Source organism: Leucopleurus acutus (genome assembly GCF_964270905.1).
Source record: "Leucopleurus acutus genome assembly, chromosome: 4".
NCBI classification, from domain to species: domain Eukaryota; kingdom Metazoa; phylum Chordata; class Mammalia; order Artiodactyla; family Delphinidae; genus Leucopleurus; species Leucopleurus acutus.
This window is the reverse complement of record NC_139146.1, coordinates 140856141-140878207: the sequence shown is the minus strand read 5'-3', so window position 1 is coordinate 140878207 and position 22067 is coordinate 140856141. Positions and strand designations below refer to the sequence as shown.

The window sequence follows — 22067 nt, the reverse complement described above, 5'->3', positions numbered from 1 at the left end:
AGCCAAAAGGAGAGAACAATAACAAATTATAGAGAATAAAATAAAATTAGAAAAATAAAAGATTTGTTAGGAAAAATAAAAAAATTTAAAAGAATCAACAAGGTAAAACAGAACCCCAATCTAAAACAGGAAAAAAGAAAAAGAAAAAAAAAACAAACCTTGGCTATGGGGGTGGAGTTTAGGCGGGGGGGGGGGGTGGAACTTAGGCAGGGGCAGGGTTTTGGGTGGGGCGGGACCTAGGTGGGGCGACATTCAAGCGTGGGGCGGGGCCTCTGCTTAGGACCTCTGGAAGGGGAGAGGCAGCACCTGGAAAGGAGGGCCTCTGGGGTGTGGAGTTCCAGACTTTGGAGGTAGGGCCCTGAGTGAGGGTGTGTGGGTGGGGTTTAGGCCCAGCGCCTTGGAGGGGGTCTCCAAGTGTAGAGGTGGGGCCCTGGGTGGGGTGTAAGGGTGGAGCTTGGGCTCTGCGTGGCAGGAGGGAGGCTCCGAGGGCAGCGGATTAGGCCCAGGAGCCAAACAGGCTCCCTGGTGCCTCAGTGGACGGGGAAAGCACAGGCCACGTTCCCTTCTGTTCCTTTGCATCCCTCCCCCACTGTCTCCCACAGGGTCTCCCCTGTCCCCACTGGACCCCTAACCGTGGGTGGGTCCCGCTGGGTGTAGGAACTCCTCCCCTCCCCCAGCCACCCCTCAGAGGCACCAGTCCCATCCCTCCTCCACTTCTCCTCCCCCCTCACTCCCCCCACGCCCCACATCCTACCCGGTAGCTGGGGGTTCCTCCTGTCCCCTTAGGTGTCCGTGGTCCCCCACTGGTGCCTGGTAGGTGCCCTCGTTGGAAGGAGACGCAAATTCTGCATCCTCCTAGTACAGCGTCTTGACTCCACCCCAGTGTGACCATTTTTAATCATCATGTAATAAAGCATCCCTTGTTTTAAATGCCCCACAAAACGTATCAAGGCTGTTTTCAAAGAGCTGAAAGCAGATACAGAGAGCAAGTCCTTAGCCATGTTCGGGTGCATCCACTCAAATAATAAGAGCCACATACACATTCTACCAGCTAAAAGCAGCACATGGTCCTACCATTTCCAGCCTGAAAGCCAGCAGTAGGTGCTCAAACTCTATTAGGTTCCTAATAAGCCACAATGTAGATGACTTAAGGCACAGAAATTTATTGTTTCATAATTCTGGAGGCTAGAAGTCCAAAACCAAGGTGTTGGCAGGGTTGGCTCCTTCTGGAGGCTCTGGGGGAGGGTCGATTCCATGCCTCTCTCCTGGCTTCTCGTGACTCATTCGCAGTCTTTTGCATTCCTTGCCTTACAGATGCATCGCCTGATCTCTGCCTTCACGTTCATATGGCTTTCTCCCTGTGTGCCTGTCTGTGTCCAAGTTTCCCCTTTTTATAAGGACAATAATCTACTGGTATAGGAACCCACCCAGTATGACCTCATTGTAATTACGTCTGCAACAACGCTATTTCCCAATAAGGTCATATTCTGAGGTCCTGGAGGTTAGGACTTCACATGAATTTTTGGAAGACGCAATTCAACCTATAACAAACTCCTAAAACACAAGTTACAGTCAGGAACACTCTACCAGTCTTCACAGCCTTTAAAATCAAGGTTGCAAATTCTCAGATCAAAGCAAACTCCACAGGGGTGCTTTTAGAGGGAATACAAGGAATATCTAATCTTTGTTTCAGGAGGCTTGCTTGTCTTGAAGAGGAATACAGATGCAGATCAGGACACTGGGGCCTTGTGTCACAGAAGCCTCCAGAGTGCCAGTGGAGAGTAGGGGTGAGCTGGGAGGGAAAGTGTAAAAGGTCAGTGCACCTCCCCTCCTCGTTGGGCATTTTGACCGAGGCAGTGCCTCTTGCCTGGCAGATTAGCAGTTTCAGACTGTCTCCACCCCTTCTAGAAACTTCGTCTGAGCCTAGGCAGGAGGGCAGGGCCCAGCTTCAACCTGTACACATCGCTACAGTGACCTGGAAAGTCCCAGCCATAAGACTGGGACTTAGATGGTGAAGGGAGCTTAACACCTGCTCCCTAACTTTCCAAAACAAACTCTGTCATTTTTCAGGAGTGTCAAAGGAATAAAACAGCTACCCACCCTAAGCAAGCAACATACAGCTGTACACCCTCAAGTTTCTCCGAAGAGCAAGGCCCTCTGAAGAGACTGTAGTGACTCTTCCAACTCAAGTCAGGAGTGGTTCTACAAGGTCGCCACTAGAGGGCAGGCTGTTAAAACGTTCCTTTCAAACCAGTCGTTCTGCAAAAGCAAAAGCTAATACAAGCTGACAAGCTCCAGGTTTAAAAGGCGGCTTTCTAGCTGGCCCTCTCCTACACGTACTGCAACGACACATTCAGTGGAGCGCAACACCATGCGAAGCACCACCTTGTTTGCGTGCTACCATTTTCTTTTCAGAGTAAATTTACAGGGTAAAGCCCAGGAACGAACCTGCTCTTCCTTCAGCTTTCCTTCTGTTGGGGGTTCCTGGAAGTGAAGCAATTACTGGCCAGGGCAGGTCCTGAGGAGTTTGGTTTAGGTTAAAGGATACCAGGATGAACTCACTCAGGCACCCATCCTCTCCTTGGTGTCAAGCTTACAAGAGTACTACTCAGCATGAACACTCCCCAAAGGAAACTCTATTTAATTCCTCAAATAAGTCTTAAAAACCATAATTTTATAAACTCTTGTCACAAACTCTTCCAAAAAAAGAAACGCTCAAGTCTACAGATGGCTTCGGTCCCATGCAGAATTTGGCTTCCCTTCTCTGTCCCCTACCCGCACCTAGATACATCTGTCTTGTCTGTTGTCATGTATAGACTTTATCATGTCACCATGATAAGGCCAAAACTAAAGTATTTCCAAACAGTGCATTTTCCTTCTCATTCAAAGACTAGGCCTCCTACTGCTGAAAGGGCATCACTTAGAAACAGCCCCCCGGCCTCCCTGGAGAGAGCTGGCCACCAACCTCATTGGCCAGCGTTTATGGAGAGCTTCCCAGTTCTTCCTTGGAGGTCTCAACAGGATTTCCCTAGAGGAGGAGGGCTTCGTGGAATAACTGACAAAGAGCTGGGGAAGGCCTGCCAGGTCGCTGGGCTCAGGCTTCTCATTGTTCAGCCCACCGGCTTCCCAGGGCTCTGGTCCAAGGCCGCAGAACCAGGAAACTGCAGAATTAGTGCATCCACCCACCCCCTACACACACACACACACACGCGCGCACACACACACACACACACACACACACGGGGCACGGAGGAGGAAACGGTCTGCATAAAAGAAGAAGCCAAGAGACACTTCTCAGCACCCCCTTGAGAGAAGGCTGACGGAGACCTGGGGCGGGAAGAAAGCTGCAAGAGAAGCAGAGGTTTATTCTTTGCGAGGAGGAGGAAGAACAAGGAAAGGCACTTCTATTTCAAGTGCTTCATGACACGAAATTCTGCTTTTGAATTCCTGCATTCATTTCAAAAAAAAAAAACTATCAGATATTTTTAATTCATAGAAACCAATGATGTTTGTGGGAGCTGGTCAAACAACGGAGATAGAGAAGTTTAATAATCATCCCCTTCTAAATATGGAAGAAACTTCCTGTAAGTTCTGAGTTTTGTAGACAAAGCACCTTGTTAGCTCTGAGCTGTAACATTTCCCCTTTGTTGGCCCAGAGTTTGCTCTGAACAAGGAGGGCCAATTACCTCACGTGCACAGATAATCTCTATAGCACAGCTAAGAAAACTCAAGAAAGAGGGATTAGTTATCTCCAGTTACCCCTGATAAATTTCCTTATAGTCAAAATAACATTTTTGTCTTAAATATCCAGGGAAGTGAGGCACATTGTTTCTCAAACAAGTATTGAGACATAGTGTCAGGGTCTGAGAATACTATGTGAACCATAACATTTTGTTTTCTTCTGATCTTTGAAAATCGTCTTTAATAGTTTGAAAGAGGCTTCTGAGGTGATAGTTCACAATGAAAAGACATTTACAATGGCATTTTAATCTTAAAAACTTAGATTTTTAAGATTCCTGTTCTGAGACTGCTAGAAATTATTTTCTCATAAAAGGCCTGTGAATATTATTAAGATTTACCTAGGTCCACGGGTCCTAAATCTCACTGTGCATTAAATTTTCACGGGAACTTCTTAAAAATACAGGCTCTGGCTCTCCCACTCCAGAATTGCTCAGGGCAAGGTCTGATCTGTATTCTACGTGGTGCCCAGGTGATTGTGACCAGCAGACAATGATTTCAGAGACAGAGGTTTTCCTCCATCCCCAGCTCTGCCCCCGTCTCTCATCAGTCCGTGTCCAGCAGCACAAAGGGACCTTCCCCTCCCCAGCCACAAAATGTCCCCTCTCCTTTTCCCCTCTGAGAGAACCTGATCAGAACGGTGCCTTTCCAAGTGTCCTTCCCAGACAAGGAGCAACGGCGCGTCACCTGGAAACGTGTCAGCAATGCACATTCCGTTCTCAAGCTCCACCCAAGACCTACTAAATTAGAAATTCTGGGGATGGGCAGACCCAGTAACCTGTGTTTTAACAAGCTTTCCAGGTGATTCCAATGCACACTTAAGTTTGATCACCACTGGATTGGAGAATTTCACAACTGCAAGAGAGAATGAAGACAGACATAACTCCACGTAAGGTAGAACCAAGTTTATTAATGACAACCTTTAATTACAACCACTCTCAAGTGTAAAAAATAAAGGGTGATTAATTAAAATTTAGAACTCACTTGGACTTGCTGTTTGGCCTTTCACTGGATGTGCCAAAGGGTGGGAAGCTCGCCTGATTCTTAATCAACTGGTCAGGTGGAGTTCACTGGAGAATGAGGTAACAAACAAGACAAGAGTGCCAACTGGAGAGCTCAAGTCTTCTCCATGTTGGAATGACAATACGGAATGACAACAGTGGTGGGGGCAGAGATGAAACAAAATAATCTTACAGCCAGAATATGGAACGAACATCTCTAACTACACAGAGACACAGAAACACACACATGCAGAGTCATACACACCTTAACTCTGGAGCCTAGATTTTCAAAGAATTTTTGTCCTTTCTCTGAGCAGATGGACACATTCATCAGCCACAGCGATGCAACATGGGGCTGAAATGGAAAACCTTGCTAAGTTTCCACCAACTATGCTAGCTGGCTACCCCGTTCTGTGTTGGTAAGTGTGTCATCACCGTAAAATACACCTGTGGTCTTCCCAGTGTTCCACAGACTAACATCTCCTCCCCAGGGGGTGCGACATCCTGGTGGACCTGGATGATTAAAATCTGGGGGCAAAACTCGTCCCTCCCACCTGGAATGGGGGCAGGTGGCAGTATCTGGAAGTGTTTCCCACCTTGTGTCACAGAACACTCGCCCCATCAATGCTCTCCCCTCCAAAGAGTTTGTGCTTTGTTACCACCCTGATGGTGAGTCTGTACTAAGAAAAGAAGGAGCTCTGGCCATGCACGCTGGGTTTTTTTTGTTTTTGTTTTCATTTGTTTTTAATAAAAACGAACTAAAACCAGAAGAAAGAAACCATCAGAAGCTTTGATTGTGTCCACATCATTTCAGAATTGGGTTTAATTCCCTTCAAAGAGAAAGACGGGGAGGCTGCAGAAGAGGCCACGATGATCAACCGACACGGTTCAGAGAGTGTTGAGTCCACAGAAGCATCTGCGACGGCCCAGATGGATCCTTCGCAGACAGGGAGGACACATCTCTAAAGGCTGTGAACCCACGAAATCAATGCTGACCGAATAACGTTTTTAAAGGTTTGTAGAAAAGACGGCAGGTAAAGGAGTTGGTGGATTGATTCACAGGTCATGCAGGGAGATTATATAAAAAATTAATATTCGAGCTGAGTAAAAAAAAAAAAATCTTTAAAATTTAAGAAACCGTATCATAGCTTTCACTTTTGGAAGAAAACAAAAACAAAAAAACACCCACAACAAAACGAAACCCATAGTATTCCAGAGTTTCCAAAGAATCCAACGACTAATTTGGTAGGCTGCAGTATTCACTACCTCTTCATTAACCTCATTTTCTCCTTGGAGTTCACCGATAAATAAAGCTCAGGCCTACTCAGAAAAGAGATCTGTCCTGCTAAAATTCAGCATCATGAAGTGTTCCAGAGCCCTGCTCAGCACACAAGGAATATCCAACTTCTCTTACGAGGAGAAACTTCAGGAGAGACCAGACGTGCCCACACAAGTTCCTTGTTGAACGCGGTCACAAAATCTGAACCCAAAGGCAAGCTGTTTTCTTCTCGGGACCATGGTTGTAGCAGTTCCTTGAAATGAAACCACAGCCCTCCCAGGTAAGGGGCTGAGTTTTAGAAAAGACGCACTTCCTCAGGCCATGGCACAGGAGGCAGCCCTCCAACTACCGAAGCAGAGAACAAGCCTTTTCCACAAATTCAGTACATCTGGGTCCCCCACCCTCCCTTGTTTTCTCATTTGGTAAGTATCCAACCGTCCAGAAATTCATGGCTACAATAGAGATTCACGGCGCAACGACTTTCATACTGGTTAATTTTTTTTTTTTTAATTCTGTCAGTGAGCAGCATTTCCCAGTTCTACCCCCCCAAAAACTAAGTTCTGATGGCAGCTCCATCAGGTGGGATCGCAGGATGCCTCTGTGATTAGGGTCCGTGCAGCATGGGTATCAGTTGGGCGCACTGGAGGGTCAGGAAGGCGGGGGTCTGTCCAGTGTCTGGAGGCAGCTGTTGCAGGCGCTCTACCAGCTAGCCCTGACAGCTTCAATATCACTCACCAGGTTCTGGGCCAGGCAGATCCCAAAAATCTGGGCAAGGAAGGAAAAGACAGTCAAACAGTAGAACTTTTAACTTTAGATTAGGCTTTTCTTTGGCTACTGAATTCCGTTTTTTAAAAATCTCTGATTTTTAAAAATTGAGATAGAATTCACATCCCACAAAATTCATCCTTTTAAAGTGTATCATTTATAGCGATTTTCGGTATATTCGTGAGGATGTGCAACTATCACCGCTATCTAAACCCAGAACATGTTCGTTACCCCAAAAAGAAACTCTGTACCCATGAGCAGTCATCCAGACCCCGCCCCCATCCCGACAGGCCTGGCAACCACTAAGCCACATTCTATCGCTATGGACTGGCCTATTCTGGACATTAATATAAACAGGATCATATAATATATGGCCGTTTGTGTTGGTCTGCTTTCACGCAGCAAAATGTTTTCAAGGTTCGTCCATGTTGCAACGGTAGTTCAATCTCTTCGATGGCTGAATAACATTCCATTATACGGATACACCACATTTTGTTCATCCATTCATCAGATGATGGACATTTACATGGTTTTCACTTTTTGGCTATTGCAAATAATGCTGCTCTGAACATCTGTGTACTTTTTGGGTGAACATGTTTTCAGTACTTTTGGGCACATACCTAGGAGTAGAATTGCTGGGTCATATGGTCACTCTGTTTAATTTTCTCATGAACTGACAAATTGTTTTCCAAAGAGACTGCATCATTTTCATTCCCTTCAGCAATGTATGAGGGTTCCAATTTCTCCACCTCCTAACCAGCTCTTGTTATTGGTTTGTCTTTTTTATTATAGCCATCTTGATATGTTTGAAGTGGTATGTCATCGTGCTTTTGATTTGAATTTCCCTCACAGTTAATGATGTCATTACGAATAGCGAATGTGTATTTTCTTTGGAGAAATGTCTATTCAAATCCTTTGCCCACCTTTAAATTGGGTTTGTCCTCTTTTATTGTTGAGTTGTTCTTCATATGTTCTATATACAGGATCCTTAACAGATGTACTGATGTGCAAATATTTTCTCCCATTTTGTGGGTTGTCTTTTCACTTTCTTGATAGTATCATTTTCAGCACAGAAGTTTTTAATTTTGAAGCCCAATTTGTCCACTCTTCCTTTGGTTGCTTGTGCTTTTGGTATCATATCTAAGGAAACACTGCCTAATTCAAGGTCACGAAGATTTACACCTAGACTTTCTTCTAAAGCTTTTATAGCTTCACCTTTTACATTTAGGTCTTTGATCTGTTTTGAGTTAATTTTTATTTTTTGGCCAAACCATGAGGCTAGCAGGATCTTAGCGCCCCCCACCCCCAACCAGGGATCAAACCCAGGCCCCCTGCAGTGGAAGCACAGAGTCCTAATCACTGGACCGCCAGGGAATTTTGAGTTAATTTTTATATGTGATGTGAGTTAGGGGTCCAAATACAATCTTTTGCATATAGATAGCCAGTTGGTCCAGCACCGTTTGTTGAAAAGACTATTGTTTCTCCATTGAATGGTCTTGGTTTCCTGGTCAAAATATCAGCTGACCATAGATACAGAGGCTTTTTTGAACTTTCAGTTCCATTCCACTAATCTGTAGGTCCAACCTTATGCCAGTACACTCTATCTTGATCACGGTAGCTTTGTAGTAAGTTTTGAATTGGGAAGTGTGGATTCTCCAACTTTGTGCTTGTTAAAGTTTGTTTTGCTATTCTGGGTCCCTTGAATTTCCATATGAATGGTAGGATCAGCTTGTCCGTTTCTGCAAAAAAGGCAGTTGTAATTTTGGTAGGGGTTGCACTGAATCTGTACATCAATTTCGGGAGTACTGTCACCTTAACAATATTAAGTCTTCTGATCCGTGAATGCGAATGGCTTTCCATTCATTTAGGTCTTCTTTAATTTCTTTCAACCATGGTGCCTCATTTGTGACCCTCTAAGTTAAAAGTATCACATCACCATACGATGCAAAGCCTAGCTCTTGGGACTTCCCAGGAGGAAAAGTAGGTGCTCTCTTCCCTCACAGCACTTTGGCAAGGTGGCCCAGAGAGAGAAAGGAGCAGAGCGTATCTGTGAAACTCCAAAAAGCCTTAGCCTTGCCACTGGGCAAGGCTCTACATCTGACCATTCCTGTCTGACCAGTTGTCACAATGCCGCATTACTGAGCCCATGGCAATGTTGGAATGCCAGCAGGCGAATACTGACCCAGTCAATTTCTCTTTCTTGAAAAGGAAAAAAAAAAAAAAAAAAAAAAAAGGTTTCCTAAAGTCTTTCAGGACAGTAGCATCTAAAATCAGAGCTTCAATAAAATACAAACCAAATATAGTTGAGGTCTGTTCCCCAGCCCTCCAATGTGTCTTAAAAACTGTGAAATGATGGTGAATAAGCAAAGCTCCTGTCCTGGTGAGCGCTCTCCCAGGGCATCATTTCCCTGCGACATCCATCTTACCTGTAGCAATGCAATGCCTATGAAAATACCAGCCACAATGGTTAAGTTGTCCTGCAACCACTTCTCAAACTGGGGCACACAGCCTTTCGTGTAGATTACAATCTGCTGATCGACTTCCTTCAGAAGGGAAGAGGAGAGCACAGCATCACTAAGCAAGTTCAAAAGCTCCTCCAACACCCTTCGTGCTAAGCGACAAGATGAGTTTCCACTTACTGGTTTTTGCCTGGCATCATAGCCACACTGAGTGTTGATGACATCTTCCTGGTGGAGAAAAGAAACAGAAGAGTGAAATTCACTCTTGTCAGAGAGAAAGCCCACCTAGGGGTCAGCAGAAGACCCCTGTTAAGTGCTGGTCAGAAAATGTTTATTTGGGCACACAGACGTCCCAGGCACCATGTTAAACACCTTTATACATAATTCCATGTAATTATTATAACCATCCTCAGAAGTAGGTATTAAATATCCCTTCCTTTCCAAATGAGGAAAACTGAGACTCAGGAAATATCAGAAAGACTAGTAATTCCATTATGTGGAAGGCTCTAGATTCAAAGTTGATGATCTCAAGAAGCTTATGGGTTTAGGAAACTGGAGACATAAAAACCGCAGTTAAAGGTTTCTTATAATTACTTTCATAATGACTATCTTCACTTATGATCTTTTGGGGGGAATTCTACTTTTGAATCTATATACTTGTATGTGATTTAAATGATTTTTCAATGAGAATGAATTATTTTGATAATTAAAAATGATACCCTGACCACATAGCACATGGACAGATGCCCTGAAATCTTACAGGCCTGATCAGAAACGTGGGTTCCGCTGCTCTAGGTTTGTTTATGTTTCCCCTCTGGAGGGTATGGGGTGGATTTTATTAGCTTAGCATTTATGGAATGAGATATCTCTACCCAGAGGATCTGTCGTTGAAAGGGGGACACAACACCTGAGAATCTTCAGAATTCTTCTGATGGAACGGTAACTCAGGGCAGGGGCTGGAGACGGAGAGAGCAGGGCTTGCATCTACTGCCTGGGTGGGCGCCCTGGGCTCTGTGCTGGGCGCTCTCTTGCCTCCCAGCCTCCTCAGAGGAAAGGAGAAGTGAGCTAGTGGGAAAGGCTGGTGTTGCCGCTGAGGGCTCAGAGCAGGGCAGCGCAGTCCTCACCGACTCTGTCCCCTTCAGACCACCTCTGGTGGGCAGCCTACGAGAAGCTGTGCTTTGCTACCTCAGACCACTGTCCCCTCTTCTCTCTCTCTCTCTTTTTTTTAAATCGAAGTGTAGTAGATTTGCAATATTGTATTAGCTTCAGGGGTACAGCATAATGATTCAGTATTCTTACAGACAAACCACGCCCCCTTTTAAAGAGCCCCGTACCCCCCCCCCCTACCTTGCAGGGGAAAATCGGCCATGAACTCATCAGCGCCCACTCGGCTCTGCTCCTTGTGGGGAAGGGCGGGTCTGGGAGAGGACACCTGGGGACTGACCAGCCAGAGAGAGGCTGAAGAGGGCGGAAGGGCCAGGGGCACCTTCTCTCTCACATTCATTGTTCTAACCCTCAATTCTGGCTTTTAACTTACAGCAGGGGTGCTGCATTTTAAGCTGTTCTACCTACCAGGCACATGATTTGACTCAAAATACAATCAAACCTGTGGTAAAGAGGGTGGCTTGTGAACAGGTTTTATGTTTTTGTTTCTGTTTTTTTTAAAAAAAGAATGACTGTAGTCATTCTGGCCCAGAGTCTGGGCAGCTGCAGTCTTCCTGCAAGTGGTGTCGTCCTATCTTGTCTCAAACTCTTCTGCTATTCCTAGGATTCCTTCGGAGCTAGGTCAGCAAGAAAAGGGTTACTAACCCCAAGCAATGCAGAGAGCTTCCACACAAGCCCATCCTTCTCGCAAAGAAGGAATCACAGGCAACACAGGCAGCTGCCTGAGTCTAAGCTCGGTTCCATCACTTGCCAGCAATGTGAGCTTGGGAAAGTGACTTAAACTCCACGGGCCTTGATTTCACCTGAAAAGGGAAGATAATGGTGGCATCTGCCAGCAGGGATGTTCCAAACTCAAGCCAACACACAAAAAGGCTTAGAATAGGAACCAGCACGTACTGCTAAATTAATGTCAGGGATGATTACTCCTACTGGGAAGATCTGAGCACTAACCCCCCTACAGGAGCTACAGTTAGGAATAAGAGGGTAAGAAGAGGTTTCCAGAAAAAACCCACTCTGCTCATCCCACACATGCTCTCGGTGTGATGCGCGGAGCAGGCCAACGGGCTGCTGGCAGCCACTTACTGCGGGGTCTTTAGTACAGCAGGAGAAGGGCACGCCGCATCGCTCTCGACTTGCATTGGAATCTGTGCAATTGAAGTAAATATTTAGGTTCCAATCATCAGCTCCAAAAGCCCCACAGCACTGCCACTAGAGCAAACAGGAGAGAATTAGAACATCTCGACTTGGAGGCGACCAGGTGCCTACACTTGCACCCGCCAGGACGACCCACACCCAGCTTCTGCCAGCTCTAACCTTCTCTGTATCTCAGAATTTATTTTTAAACCAACTGAACCTAAAGGGCTCCTGTAAAAGCTTCCAAGGTAAGGCTGAAGGTTTGTAAGGATGTGTTGGCGTGAGACTTAGAAAACAACTGATGAGACCCGTGGTGTTAGGTGGAAGATGGGCAGAGCCTGAGTTGTACAGCAGGGCCCAGTTAGAGATAAGCAAGACAGAAAACAGCGGTAGTGTCTGAAGGAGGCAGCTGGGGTTGTGGGTAGATCTAGAGGCTTACTTTTTTTAAAATTTCCATCTCTACACCTGAACGTTTTTTTTAAAAAAATCCATTTTATTGAGGTGTAATTGACATACAATAAACTGCACATATTTAAAGTATACAATTTTATAAGTTTTGACACACTTATACATCATAAAACCATCACCACAAGCAAGACAGTGAACATACTCGTTACCTTCCCCCAAGTTTTAGAGGCTTACGTTTCATTCTATATCTGTTTCTACTCTGAATTTTTATAAAAAAAGAGCGTGTATTTACATTTTCAACCTGAAAAAAATGCAATCATCTAATTAAAATATAATCCAACAAGATGTTCAATTCAGTGGGTCTTAAATGAGGCCTGATTCAAGGGCGGCTCCACCATAAGCCCCTTTGACACTCCCCATGTGTGTGTGTGCTGGACTAGCCCTGCTTCTCCAAGTTAAAGAAACATCAAGCCTTGACCATTTGAAGGGTTTCAAGACCAATAGCTACTTCCAAGTATTAAAGGCCATGAGAGAAAAGCGAAATCCCATGAAATAAGAGAATCTCCATATAAAGCAGACAGCATCTCAAGAGAACGTGTATCTGCACAGTCCTCCGACTCATCGAGTCCTCCAAGGGCTTGGGCTGTGCATCTCCCCTTTGCCTACAATGCTCCATCAGATTTGTCACGCACACTAGTCAGCAGTAATACACGGCAAGGCTTGAGCTTGCATCCATTATGACCCAACAAAACAGTGAAGCCGCTGAGGAGATGAAACAGGGCTTAATTTCACACCCGAGGGACAGCAGGCTCCAGGACAGTCGTTGCTGTCACCGAACAAAGGCAACACAATTCAGCTCACTTCTGAGCACCTAAGGAGGGCAGGGGGCCTCCCTCACGGCGAGCGCCGATGCAGCCCTCTCCTCCCTTTATCAAAGGGACCCCAGCTCACTCTGGAAAACTGTCCAACCAAGAGACAGCCACTGGTCCGCTGAGTTTCTGTGTGCCCTCCAGTTCTGCCATATACGTGAACGTCACGGACACGGCTCTCCAGGTCTGCTCACCTTATCCAGTTTCTCAGTGCGTGCAAATAAAGGCCTGTCAGTGTGTAGGACGATAACACCTGAAGCCTGATATAAAACCATGTACGTCTTAGGAGAGCGGCATGATATCCCCATGAGTTAAGTAGTTGCTACTATTATTCCCATTTCACTCTTGGGGAAATAGCTCAAGGTCCTATTAGCCCAAGGTCACTTAGCTAATCAGATTCTGGCACTAGCTGTGTCTTCCGAACCCTTGTTTATACCATTCTGCGTTGTGAGTGGAACAGGGCATCCGCTACTTCGTTCGCATCACAGGGGCTGTCACGTTGTAATGTTGAGAAACCTGAGTGGGATGGCTCTACTCCACAGGTTCTTCACTTGTGAGAAGCCACCAAGGCTTGACTTTCAGTTTTAGCTGCGGGCGCTATAATAATATTTGGATAGGCACAATTCTAGGAACTTTGTGGATAAACATTCTGTTGACCTAGTATATTATTATGAGCTATGAAGTGTGGAGAATGATCAAAAAGGGGGCCAAGGATAGGAAAGAACCCACATCTAACACCAAAGAACAGGGTTAAACCTACAGCAAAACAATCGTCTTCAAATGTCCATAGGAATGGGCACCTTTGACTCTAACCTTTTTGCCTAAGAGTTTTCTTCCTTGTTCTTAGTAGAAATTGAGGTGAGTGCAAATAAGACATTTCCCATTAGGGTACATATCGTGTACGCCCTAGAACAAGTCAGAAAATGATAAATACACAAGCAAACAGACAAAAACCCATGCAGAAAAGTCAGAGGTAGGTTCCAGCTGGCAGGTGCAGAAGCCAGGAGGAGTTTTCATTGGGGTCATCCTTCCGAGAAGGCTTTCAACTTGAAAATAAACCAAATTTAAACTTACATATTCCTGGGTGAAGTCTATGAGGTTTTGCAAATCAATGTCATCCCTGTACGCTCTGATGTTGTTGTTTATAAAGAAATACAGCTGGTCTTTGATCCAGTCTTTGAAAACAAATGCCAGAACCCCGGCAGTGAGCTCCAGGAAGAAAATGATTCCCAGGAATACAGAAAACTGAAACAAAAGGCACACACACAGACAACAGTTACAAGGGCGATTTGATCCTATACAGTCAAATGCTTCCTTCTAAAAAGCTGTATAATACCATTGGGTTGTTACCCACGGCCCAAGTAGATAGCCTTCAGTTTCTTATGATTCATTAATAGAATATTACACTCCAAGAAGGGATTTTTAAAAATCACTTCATAATCACATTTTAGGGGCTCTGGTGTTCCATTTGGTAATTAACCAACAAAGCCCGTAAGCAGACGTGGATACTAGGAATTCCTCATTAGACCCACATTAAGGCCTAATGAATTTCTCCTGATGAATGCATTCGTCAGACGCCTGAACAACGACCTGCTCCTACCTCTAGTAAGCTTTTGTAACGCTGAAAGATAAATGAGCCCAGTATTTTAAGATCGCCTGTCATTTGTTACTGTGGCCTTGATTCTGTATGCAATATAGTCCTTTTCCGGATTCAGATACTGTGTTAACTCCCCTTTGCACCTGCGACACGGGGCAAAACAGCAGATGGGTTCATTTTAGGTGAAGAGGTCAAAGACGAACTGGGTGGGAAGGAGGGGGCAGCGGTGACATGAAAATAATTTCCCATGATGCAAACAAAATGAAACCACTGGGCTGAGGGCTTTCTTGGGACAGCAAGCTGTGCTGGCTTTCCTTTGTGAAGCACCAGGCCCAGAATACTTTAAATAGCATCAACGCGCAGCCAGAGGAAGACTTCGGGTTGACGCAGACAACAGGAATTTAAAAGGAAGACTGGAGACCACGGGGTTGCAAGGTGAATTGCCCATAAATCTGCAGAAATTTCCCTTTCATCTAGAAGACCCAGAAGTGTCTCATCTTAGTCATATCAACGTCCTGCTCACGCCCATGGTTCTTTCCACTTCCTCCCACCCCCACGTTCTCACCCTTTTCAAACTATTTTGCTCAAGCCATTTACGAGAAACGAGGCTGTGAAGGACCAGAGGGTAAACGGCAGGCAAACTTCTGTGGACAAGGGCAGGAAGGGTGGCACTGGGGCCCCCTGCTGAGCCGAGCTCCTGAGGGCTCCTGCCACCCAGGGAGAGGCTGGGGAGGTAGAGGGGCTACGGTCTGCTGCGCCTACATTCAGCGAGCAGACAGCATGCAGCCAACCAAGAGGAAAATATATTGGCGACGGGTGCAAAGGAAGCTACAGCTACTTACGAAAATAAAAGACAAAAAGGGTTTATTCACTCAGCAAACACCTCCTAAATGGCCCACAAGAGATCAGGCTCGGGCCTAGGTGGGCTTTGCAGAGGCAAGGATAAGTAGGACCACAGCTCTGCCTCCAAAGAGCCCACAGTCTTATGTGAGGGTAGGAAAGGACCGGGGGGTCAGGTCTTTCCACGTTAGATGTCAGTACATCTGGCAGTGTCTATCCAGGGTGCCAAGTGCCATTCTGGGAGGATGGCCATGAGGGGAGGGGTGGAAGGAAGAAAGAAATGGCTGCCAAAGTCTAGGACCCCAAGGTCTAGGTCCCAATTCCAGACGCTCCAGCTCAGCCCCTCAGGTTCCACAGAGCTCCTGGTCATCTGTCCTTGATGAGTTCACTTTAGAAACAGAATCTAAACAGTTCTTAACAATCATCAGTAGTACCCATAATTTCAAAGTGAGCTTTCCTCAATCTAGAAAAAAGGAAAGAAGAAAAATCCTATCACTTTCACACAATGCCTACCCCCCCGCATAAAACGACTCCCTCCTTTATCGGGTACTACTCTACACATGTAAATACGACAGTTATCACACTATAGAAATGAGAGAATCATAGCTAGTTCACAGGCACGCACATGCAAAGTACCAAAACACAGGTCAGGCAAAGGTTTTAATTAGATTTTTGTTCTCACCTCTATCAAGGTGAGGCCCAGTCACCCTGGTAAGTTTTCTCATAATGTTACATAATACATGTATCAGAAATTGAGTCCAAATTAAATTCTTATCAAATATTTGGCAGAAATCAGCATCCTTCGGGTCCTATGAGCTAATTTCCCCCATTTCTGAAGGTGCAGAGACTGACTCCCAGGCTTCATCCAAGGGCCTCAGTCAGTCAGGAAGCTCCCGGATTTTCCCCCAGCAGTTCTCTTAGCCTTATGACATCAGATGTTTGAAGCTGTTTGGAGCCATGTTGACATTACTTCCTACTTCCTTCATAGCTCCTGCTTCAAAGCATATTCTAGGCCAGTTTTGACTGTTTGTACTAAATGGAGAGACAGGGCATTTAAAATATTCTCCAAGACTTCAAAAAGCCAAGAAACAACACAGTTCTCTTCATTTCCAATGTGGGACTTCATAAATTAAAATGCCACTCTAGAGAAATGTATGTATTTCTGCCTGTTCAGTTAACTCTGGTGTCTTCAACTACAAAAATCATCAACTATATTAAACAGGCTACCCTTATAAACGAAACTATATGCAATTAAGTCACATTAAAAGGGAAGAAGGAGACTAACGCTGATAAAATAGCGGCCAGTAGTAAGTATGATCTGTGGCCCAATGAGGCTACAGAAACGCTGAGTGAGGTGAGCTCAGGCATTTAGAAGTATCTCACACCAAGACGACTGGCAGGATGGTAGGTCACAATCAGGGACAAAGCTCTCCTGAGGGCTCCAGAGATCAAGACTAGGTGAGGAACGAAGTAAGTGAGTGTGTGTGTGTGTGTGTGTGTGTGTGTGTGTGTGTGTGTGTGTGTGTGTGTGTGTGTGTGTGTGTGTGTGTGTGTGTGTGTGTGTGTGTGTGTGTGTGTGTGTGTGTGTGTGTGTGTAAGACAAATGGAGTCTTGGAAAACTATTCCCAACACAGACCTATGTATAAAGAACAGAGAACCAACTGCTCATTGAATTGTACAGAGCACCAAGCATCCCTTGGTCTTCCCTGTTAGCATGAGTCACATGAACTTTCAGAACAGCCTCCAGAACCTTGTCGGAGGCAGAGCCGCCCAAATGCAAAATGAGCTATAGCCCAGGGGGCCAGTGAGGGGACAGTGTCTGCTCTTCTTAGGGCGATTCAAGAAAAGATGCCAGAGGAGATGCGGCAGAAGTGCGGGGGAAGGGAATCACATAGGGCAGGGCCGTTGGGACTAGTTCTGGTCAATGCTCGTTTCAAATGAAAATGCCGTTAGATGATGACGTGTCCGCCGAGGTAGAGAATGACCCTAGGAACAGGGGATACAACGCTAAGGCTGTTCTTCCAAAGTCCCACCGTCTTGCCTCCCCACAGGACGGTGGGGTTTTGAAAAATCATTTTTCTGTTCTTGGAGAGGGGCGTGGATGCTGTCGTACATGGGGCTGTGAGACAGACGCTCACCAGAATGCCAAGCTCGAGACAGACAGGCACACTTAGCTGAAGGTGACCACTGGCTACACCTACCAAACTGATTTCAAACACACACAAGTAAACACAGGCCATTTTGATATCTTGAGGAAGGAATCTCCAAAGGAAAAGGCTTTTACTTTTCATTCTCGACTTTTTTTTTCCCAGTACGCGGGCCTCTCACTGTTGTGGCCCCTCCCATTGTGGAGCACAGGCTCCGGACGCGCAGGCTCAGCGGCCATGGCTCACGGGCCCAGCCGCTCCGCGGCACGTGGGATCCTCCCGGACCGGGGCACGAAGCCGCGCCCCCCGCATCGGCAGGCGGACTCCCAACCACTGGGCCACCAGGGAAGCCCATTCTCGACTTTTAATACTTATCTACCCCCTGGTTAAACTCCTCCTCCAAAAATATTCATGCTAACAATGATCACACCAAATACCCCACAAGGGATCTAAACATTATTCTGGTCACACAAAGGAGGCCTTTGCGCTGGCGGAGGACACAGGAGATATGCATTTACTGTTTCTCTTTATTCACCAGAACCTACTGCTTAACAGATTTAATCTGGACATGTCACAGACACTGTGCTTACGTCTGGTTTCTCTAAACCAACTACCTAAACAGCTTTCTATTGACTATGTGCTTAAAAGAGGGGGCAAAAAATCATTCAAAAGAAGAAAACTAGGTACCTAGATAGACCTACCTTAGTCCTAAAGCGATTTTAGGGATTGGAATGCAAACTCATGATATCCATGTACAAAGCCTCCACGGATGGCATGGGGAGGGGCCGGTGTGGATACTATTAAGGAGGCAGGGGCAGAGGAGGATGGAGGGTGGGTATCTAGAAAGCCCTCCTAAAAGAAAAGCATTACCCAGGCCACATGCTCGCCAGTGCCTTCGGTACGGCTCACTCTTGCTGGTAGACAGGGTGTCCTTTTGATGTGAGATGAGAGTTTGGCTCTCAACCTGAGAGCAGAGTGCGGTACTTACAAACTTGAGAAGGAAAGTGTTTTCCCGTAGAGCTCCAATGCACCCAGCAAATCCCAGAATGAACATCACTCCTCCTACCACGAGGAAGAGCCAAACTGGGTCAAAGCCGCCAAGATCGGTGATGGAAGAGATGTTGGACAGAACTCCCTGGAAGCGGAAAAGAACACACAACAGGGTGCCAGGAGGCGGGGTCAGTTTTCTATCATGAAAAGATGACTGCCACTGTCTTTCCCCTCCCCACCCCAGGAAAACCTTGAGAGGCATCTGACTGCCACATCACATCAAGAAACACCGCCAGACAGAAAGAAAGAAAGAAAGAAAGAAAGAAAGATAGGGAGATAGATAAAACAAAAGAAAAGAAAAACTACTTTCCAAGGTCTAGGTGGGTTCATATTTTCGGTAAAACTACATAAAGCAAAGACACGACCCCTAGAAACCGTCCCCAGACCCTGTATGGAGAAGAAGTGGATGTTACTTTGCTTTCTACGTCTCCAAATATAAGTGGTCTGAGTGAAAAACAGATGTGTAAGAAAGACACCTCTCAACACCCAGGAGGTGTCTGTCATTCTTACACCCCCAGGGCACGCAGATGCCAGACAAGGGCCACCTTCAAATCACTGGTGCTTCTCAGGAAATAGGGGAGAGCTGGAATCTTAAAGCTGACAGGGCAGCCAGTCCCAGCCACAAGCCCCTAAAAGTTTTCCAGGGAAAACTCACCTCAGGTCCACCCTTGAGCTCCCTGGGAGACCCTATCAGGCTCAGATCCCCAAAGCCCACCTGGGTGGTTTGTGCCCATGGCTGTCCCACACTGAGTAATTAGCGTATTTCCTTACCCTCATTTAAATGACTTAAAAATCAAAGGTTACTCCCTGGCTTGCAACCCGTTTGTTCTCCTGCCAAAAGGACCCAGAGTAATTTCATTTCTCCACAAACAATGCAACTTCTTTACAGAAATTTCTTCTCCCTTAAGTGTGACACCACATCAAATACCACCCAGAACCTAAGTTAGAAATTTTATGAGATGTTTTCCTCTATGATGGAAGGTATATATTTACTACTCATTCTTACAGAGGCCAGCTACTGCTATTTTGAAATTGTGGAGCTTTGTGAGTCTTAAATACCCGATATCATCAGTATTTTATTTTCTTATCTTATTAAATTTCTTTTGAGCTCTCAAAATACCCCCAGAGTACCATGGTATAGTTTGCTGTAAAGTCTTAATATTAAACAATTTGTTTTCAAAGCATTCCCAACAACCTGGAAAAACAGGAATACTCATCTCATTTTATCCTTGAGGAAAACGGAACCCAGAGAAGTTTGGTGATTTGCTGAAGGTCACACAGCTATTGATTTTTTAGAATCAGAACAGAATGTCTACTTCAATAATCTTTCTCTACCAAGTGGAAGCTGTGTACTTGCTTCCCAGCACTTTTCAGTCAGTACTAATCAACACCTGAGTTTAGGGTTTCTATGTTTTGACCCATTTTAAGGTTGTAGGAACACTGAACAAGAGAATTTTGTTTATAAGGTTTCTGTTTCTTGCAGGGGTGGGCGCAGGGTAGGCAGGAAATCACTTTAAGGACACTAATAGGATACTAATAATAGAACACGTATGAGGCACAAAGGACTCCTAAAATGCACAACTTTAACCTTATGAAAAAGGCCAGAGTTTAAATAAAGTCAGAGATGAAGGGCTGAGAGTAAGGGCTGAGAGTAAGGGCTGAGATTAAGGGCTGAGATTAATAAAGTCAGAGATGAAGGGCTGAGTTTAAATAAAGTCAGAGATGAAAGATGAGAGATTATTAAACACTTAGGAATGTAGGGTGTATTCACTAATGTCTGGGGTGACATCATACGAGGCAACCACACCCTTCGTGAAACTGCATAGATCAATGGTTTGATCCAACCTTGTGTTTCTTAGATTTCCAAGCTCTGAACTATGAATACTCCAGGGGGGAAAAAGGAAAACCCAGAAATACTGTAACCAATTCTCCACCTACCCAAATGATGCTGAGAAAAAACAAAAATTGCCAGAAGTCAAACAAAATCTAAGCGACAGTGGTGAGGGTCCAGAATTGGAAGGAAATCAACTTCTCCCCTCAGAATGCCTTTAAACAGAGGTGGTCATATTTAAGGTCTTAATGTTTCAGACCTGCTCAGCCAGGGGAGGAGAGGACTTTGAGGGTGTGTGATAACATTCTTAAACTTTAAAAAGTCAACATAATTGGGCTTCCCTGGTGGCGCAGTGGTTGAGAGTCCGCCTGCCGATGCAGGGGACGCGGGTTCGTGCCCCGGTCCGGGAGGATCCCACATGCCGCGGAGCGGCTGGGCCCGTGAGCCATGGCCGCTGAGCCTGCGCGTCCGGAGCCTGTGCTCCGCGACGGGAGAGGCCACAATAGTGAGAGGCTCGCCTACCGCAAAAAAAAAAAAAAAAAAAAAAAAAAAAAAATCAACATAATTGTGGAAGAAGAAGTAGACTCAATTTACTTGGCACCAAAAAGAGGCAGCAGAGCTGGAAGGGACAGGAGAAGATGTCAGTTCCAGCATAAAGAGGCCTTTCTAATACCAGCGGGTCTCCAGCAGTGGGGCAGAGAAGGCGGCCTGAGAAACATGGGCTTCCCCTGGCAGGAGCTGAAGCTGTGAACCTCCCCCAGCCGTGCTCCAGGAGGAATTCTCTAAGAGGAGGGGAATTTGGCACCTACTGTCCTTTAGGTTCCTTCCAGTTTTAAGACCATTCTATGATTTCATCCATTTTTAATGGGCTTTTTATTTGTGATTCACACCAAAGTCTGAGCAAAGATCAGATTGTTCCCAAACACTCTTCCATGATCCATGGCTGTACGCAAAGAGCTCCATGGATAACAGGACAGTTACCTGAGGAATTCAGCAAAACAAGCAAACCAACACACACCTGTGCCTGAAATACCGAGACCCTCCCTCACCAAAAGGCGAAAAAAAGTATGGTCCCAACTGTCAGCAGATTCCTGGAGCACTGTCCTCTCTGGGTTTAATTTGGAGGATGAGAACTTGGCTTCTCAAACTCATTTTCATACTTGTACCCTCCCCAGCCTGCAGGGGCAGTTTTAATTGAGAGGCCTTCAACTGTTTCCATGGAAACAACAATCATTTGGGGGCTGAGCTGGACTGAAGATTCTACTCATTTAATCCCACATTCTGGCAAAAGACAGGGCTGGAGACAGATACTGGGAGCTTGTAGGAAATCATATTCTGCAGAGGACAGAAAAGACAACCAAAAACTTAATTTTTAATGGATCCCAGGTAGTTGTCAGCCGCAAACTAACCTGAATCTTAAAACACAAAGTACGGCAGTCAAGGCCCAGTTTTCTTTTCCTGAGGATTAGGATAGCTAACCTGGACGGGGATGGAAAAAAGACTGACTCTTTCACCTGTGCAGTGTCTCCAAATACTCACTGAAGAGCAGTCTTACTGTTTCTAACTACACAGAGAAACCAAAGAGGAGCTGAACATAATCCTGGCAACAATGACTGGGGACTACAAAACCGACAGGCAGTTGACAGCTCCGCCTTCTGCTGTCTCAGAGATGGGGTCTTTCACTGGACTCCTTAACTGTGTTAAACTCAAGTTGACAGATGAGTAAGAAGCGCTAGGACATGCCAGCTGAAGAATGATTATAATTAAAGCTTGTAGTTGACAAGA

General features: G+C 45.6%; 1 protein-coding gene across 1 annotated transcript in view; it reads right to left on the bottom strand.

Moving 5' to 3' along the window:
• Positions 1-6273: 6273 nt before the first annotated feature.
• The window catches only part of TSPAN5 (tetraspanin 5), a gene marked incomplete at its 5' end in the record, with an annotated part of 173686 nt that continues 157892 nt past the window's right edge, over positions 6274-22067 (bottom strand). Inside the window, 6 exons of the mRNA XM_082838445.1 lie at positions 6274-6783; positions 9210-9326; positions 9423-9470; positions 11490-11615; positions 13892-14062; positions 18390-18536. Of these exons, the coding sequence (XP_082694571.1) occupies positions 6718-6783; positions 9210-9326; positions 9423-9470; positions 11490-11615; positions 13892-14062; positions 18390-18536 (675 nt within the window). The 3' untranslated portion in view covers positions 6274-6717. The remainder of the gene's footprint in view (positions 6784-9209; positions 9327-9422; positions 9471-11489; positions 11616-13891; positions 14063-18389; positions 18537-22067) is intronic.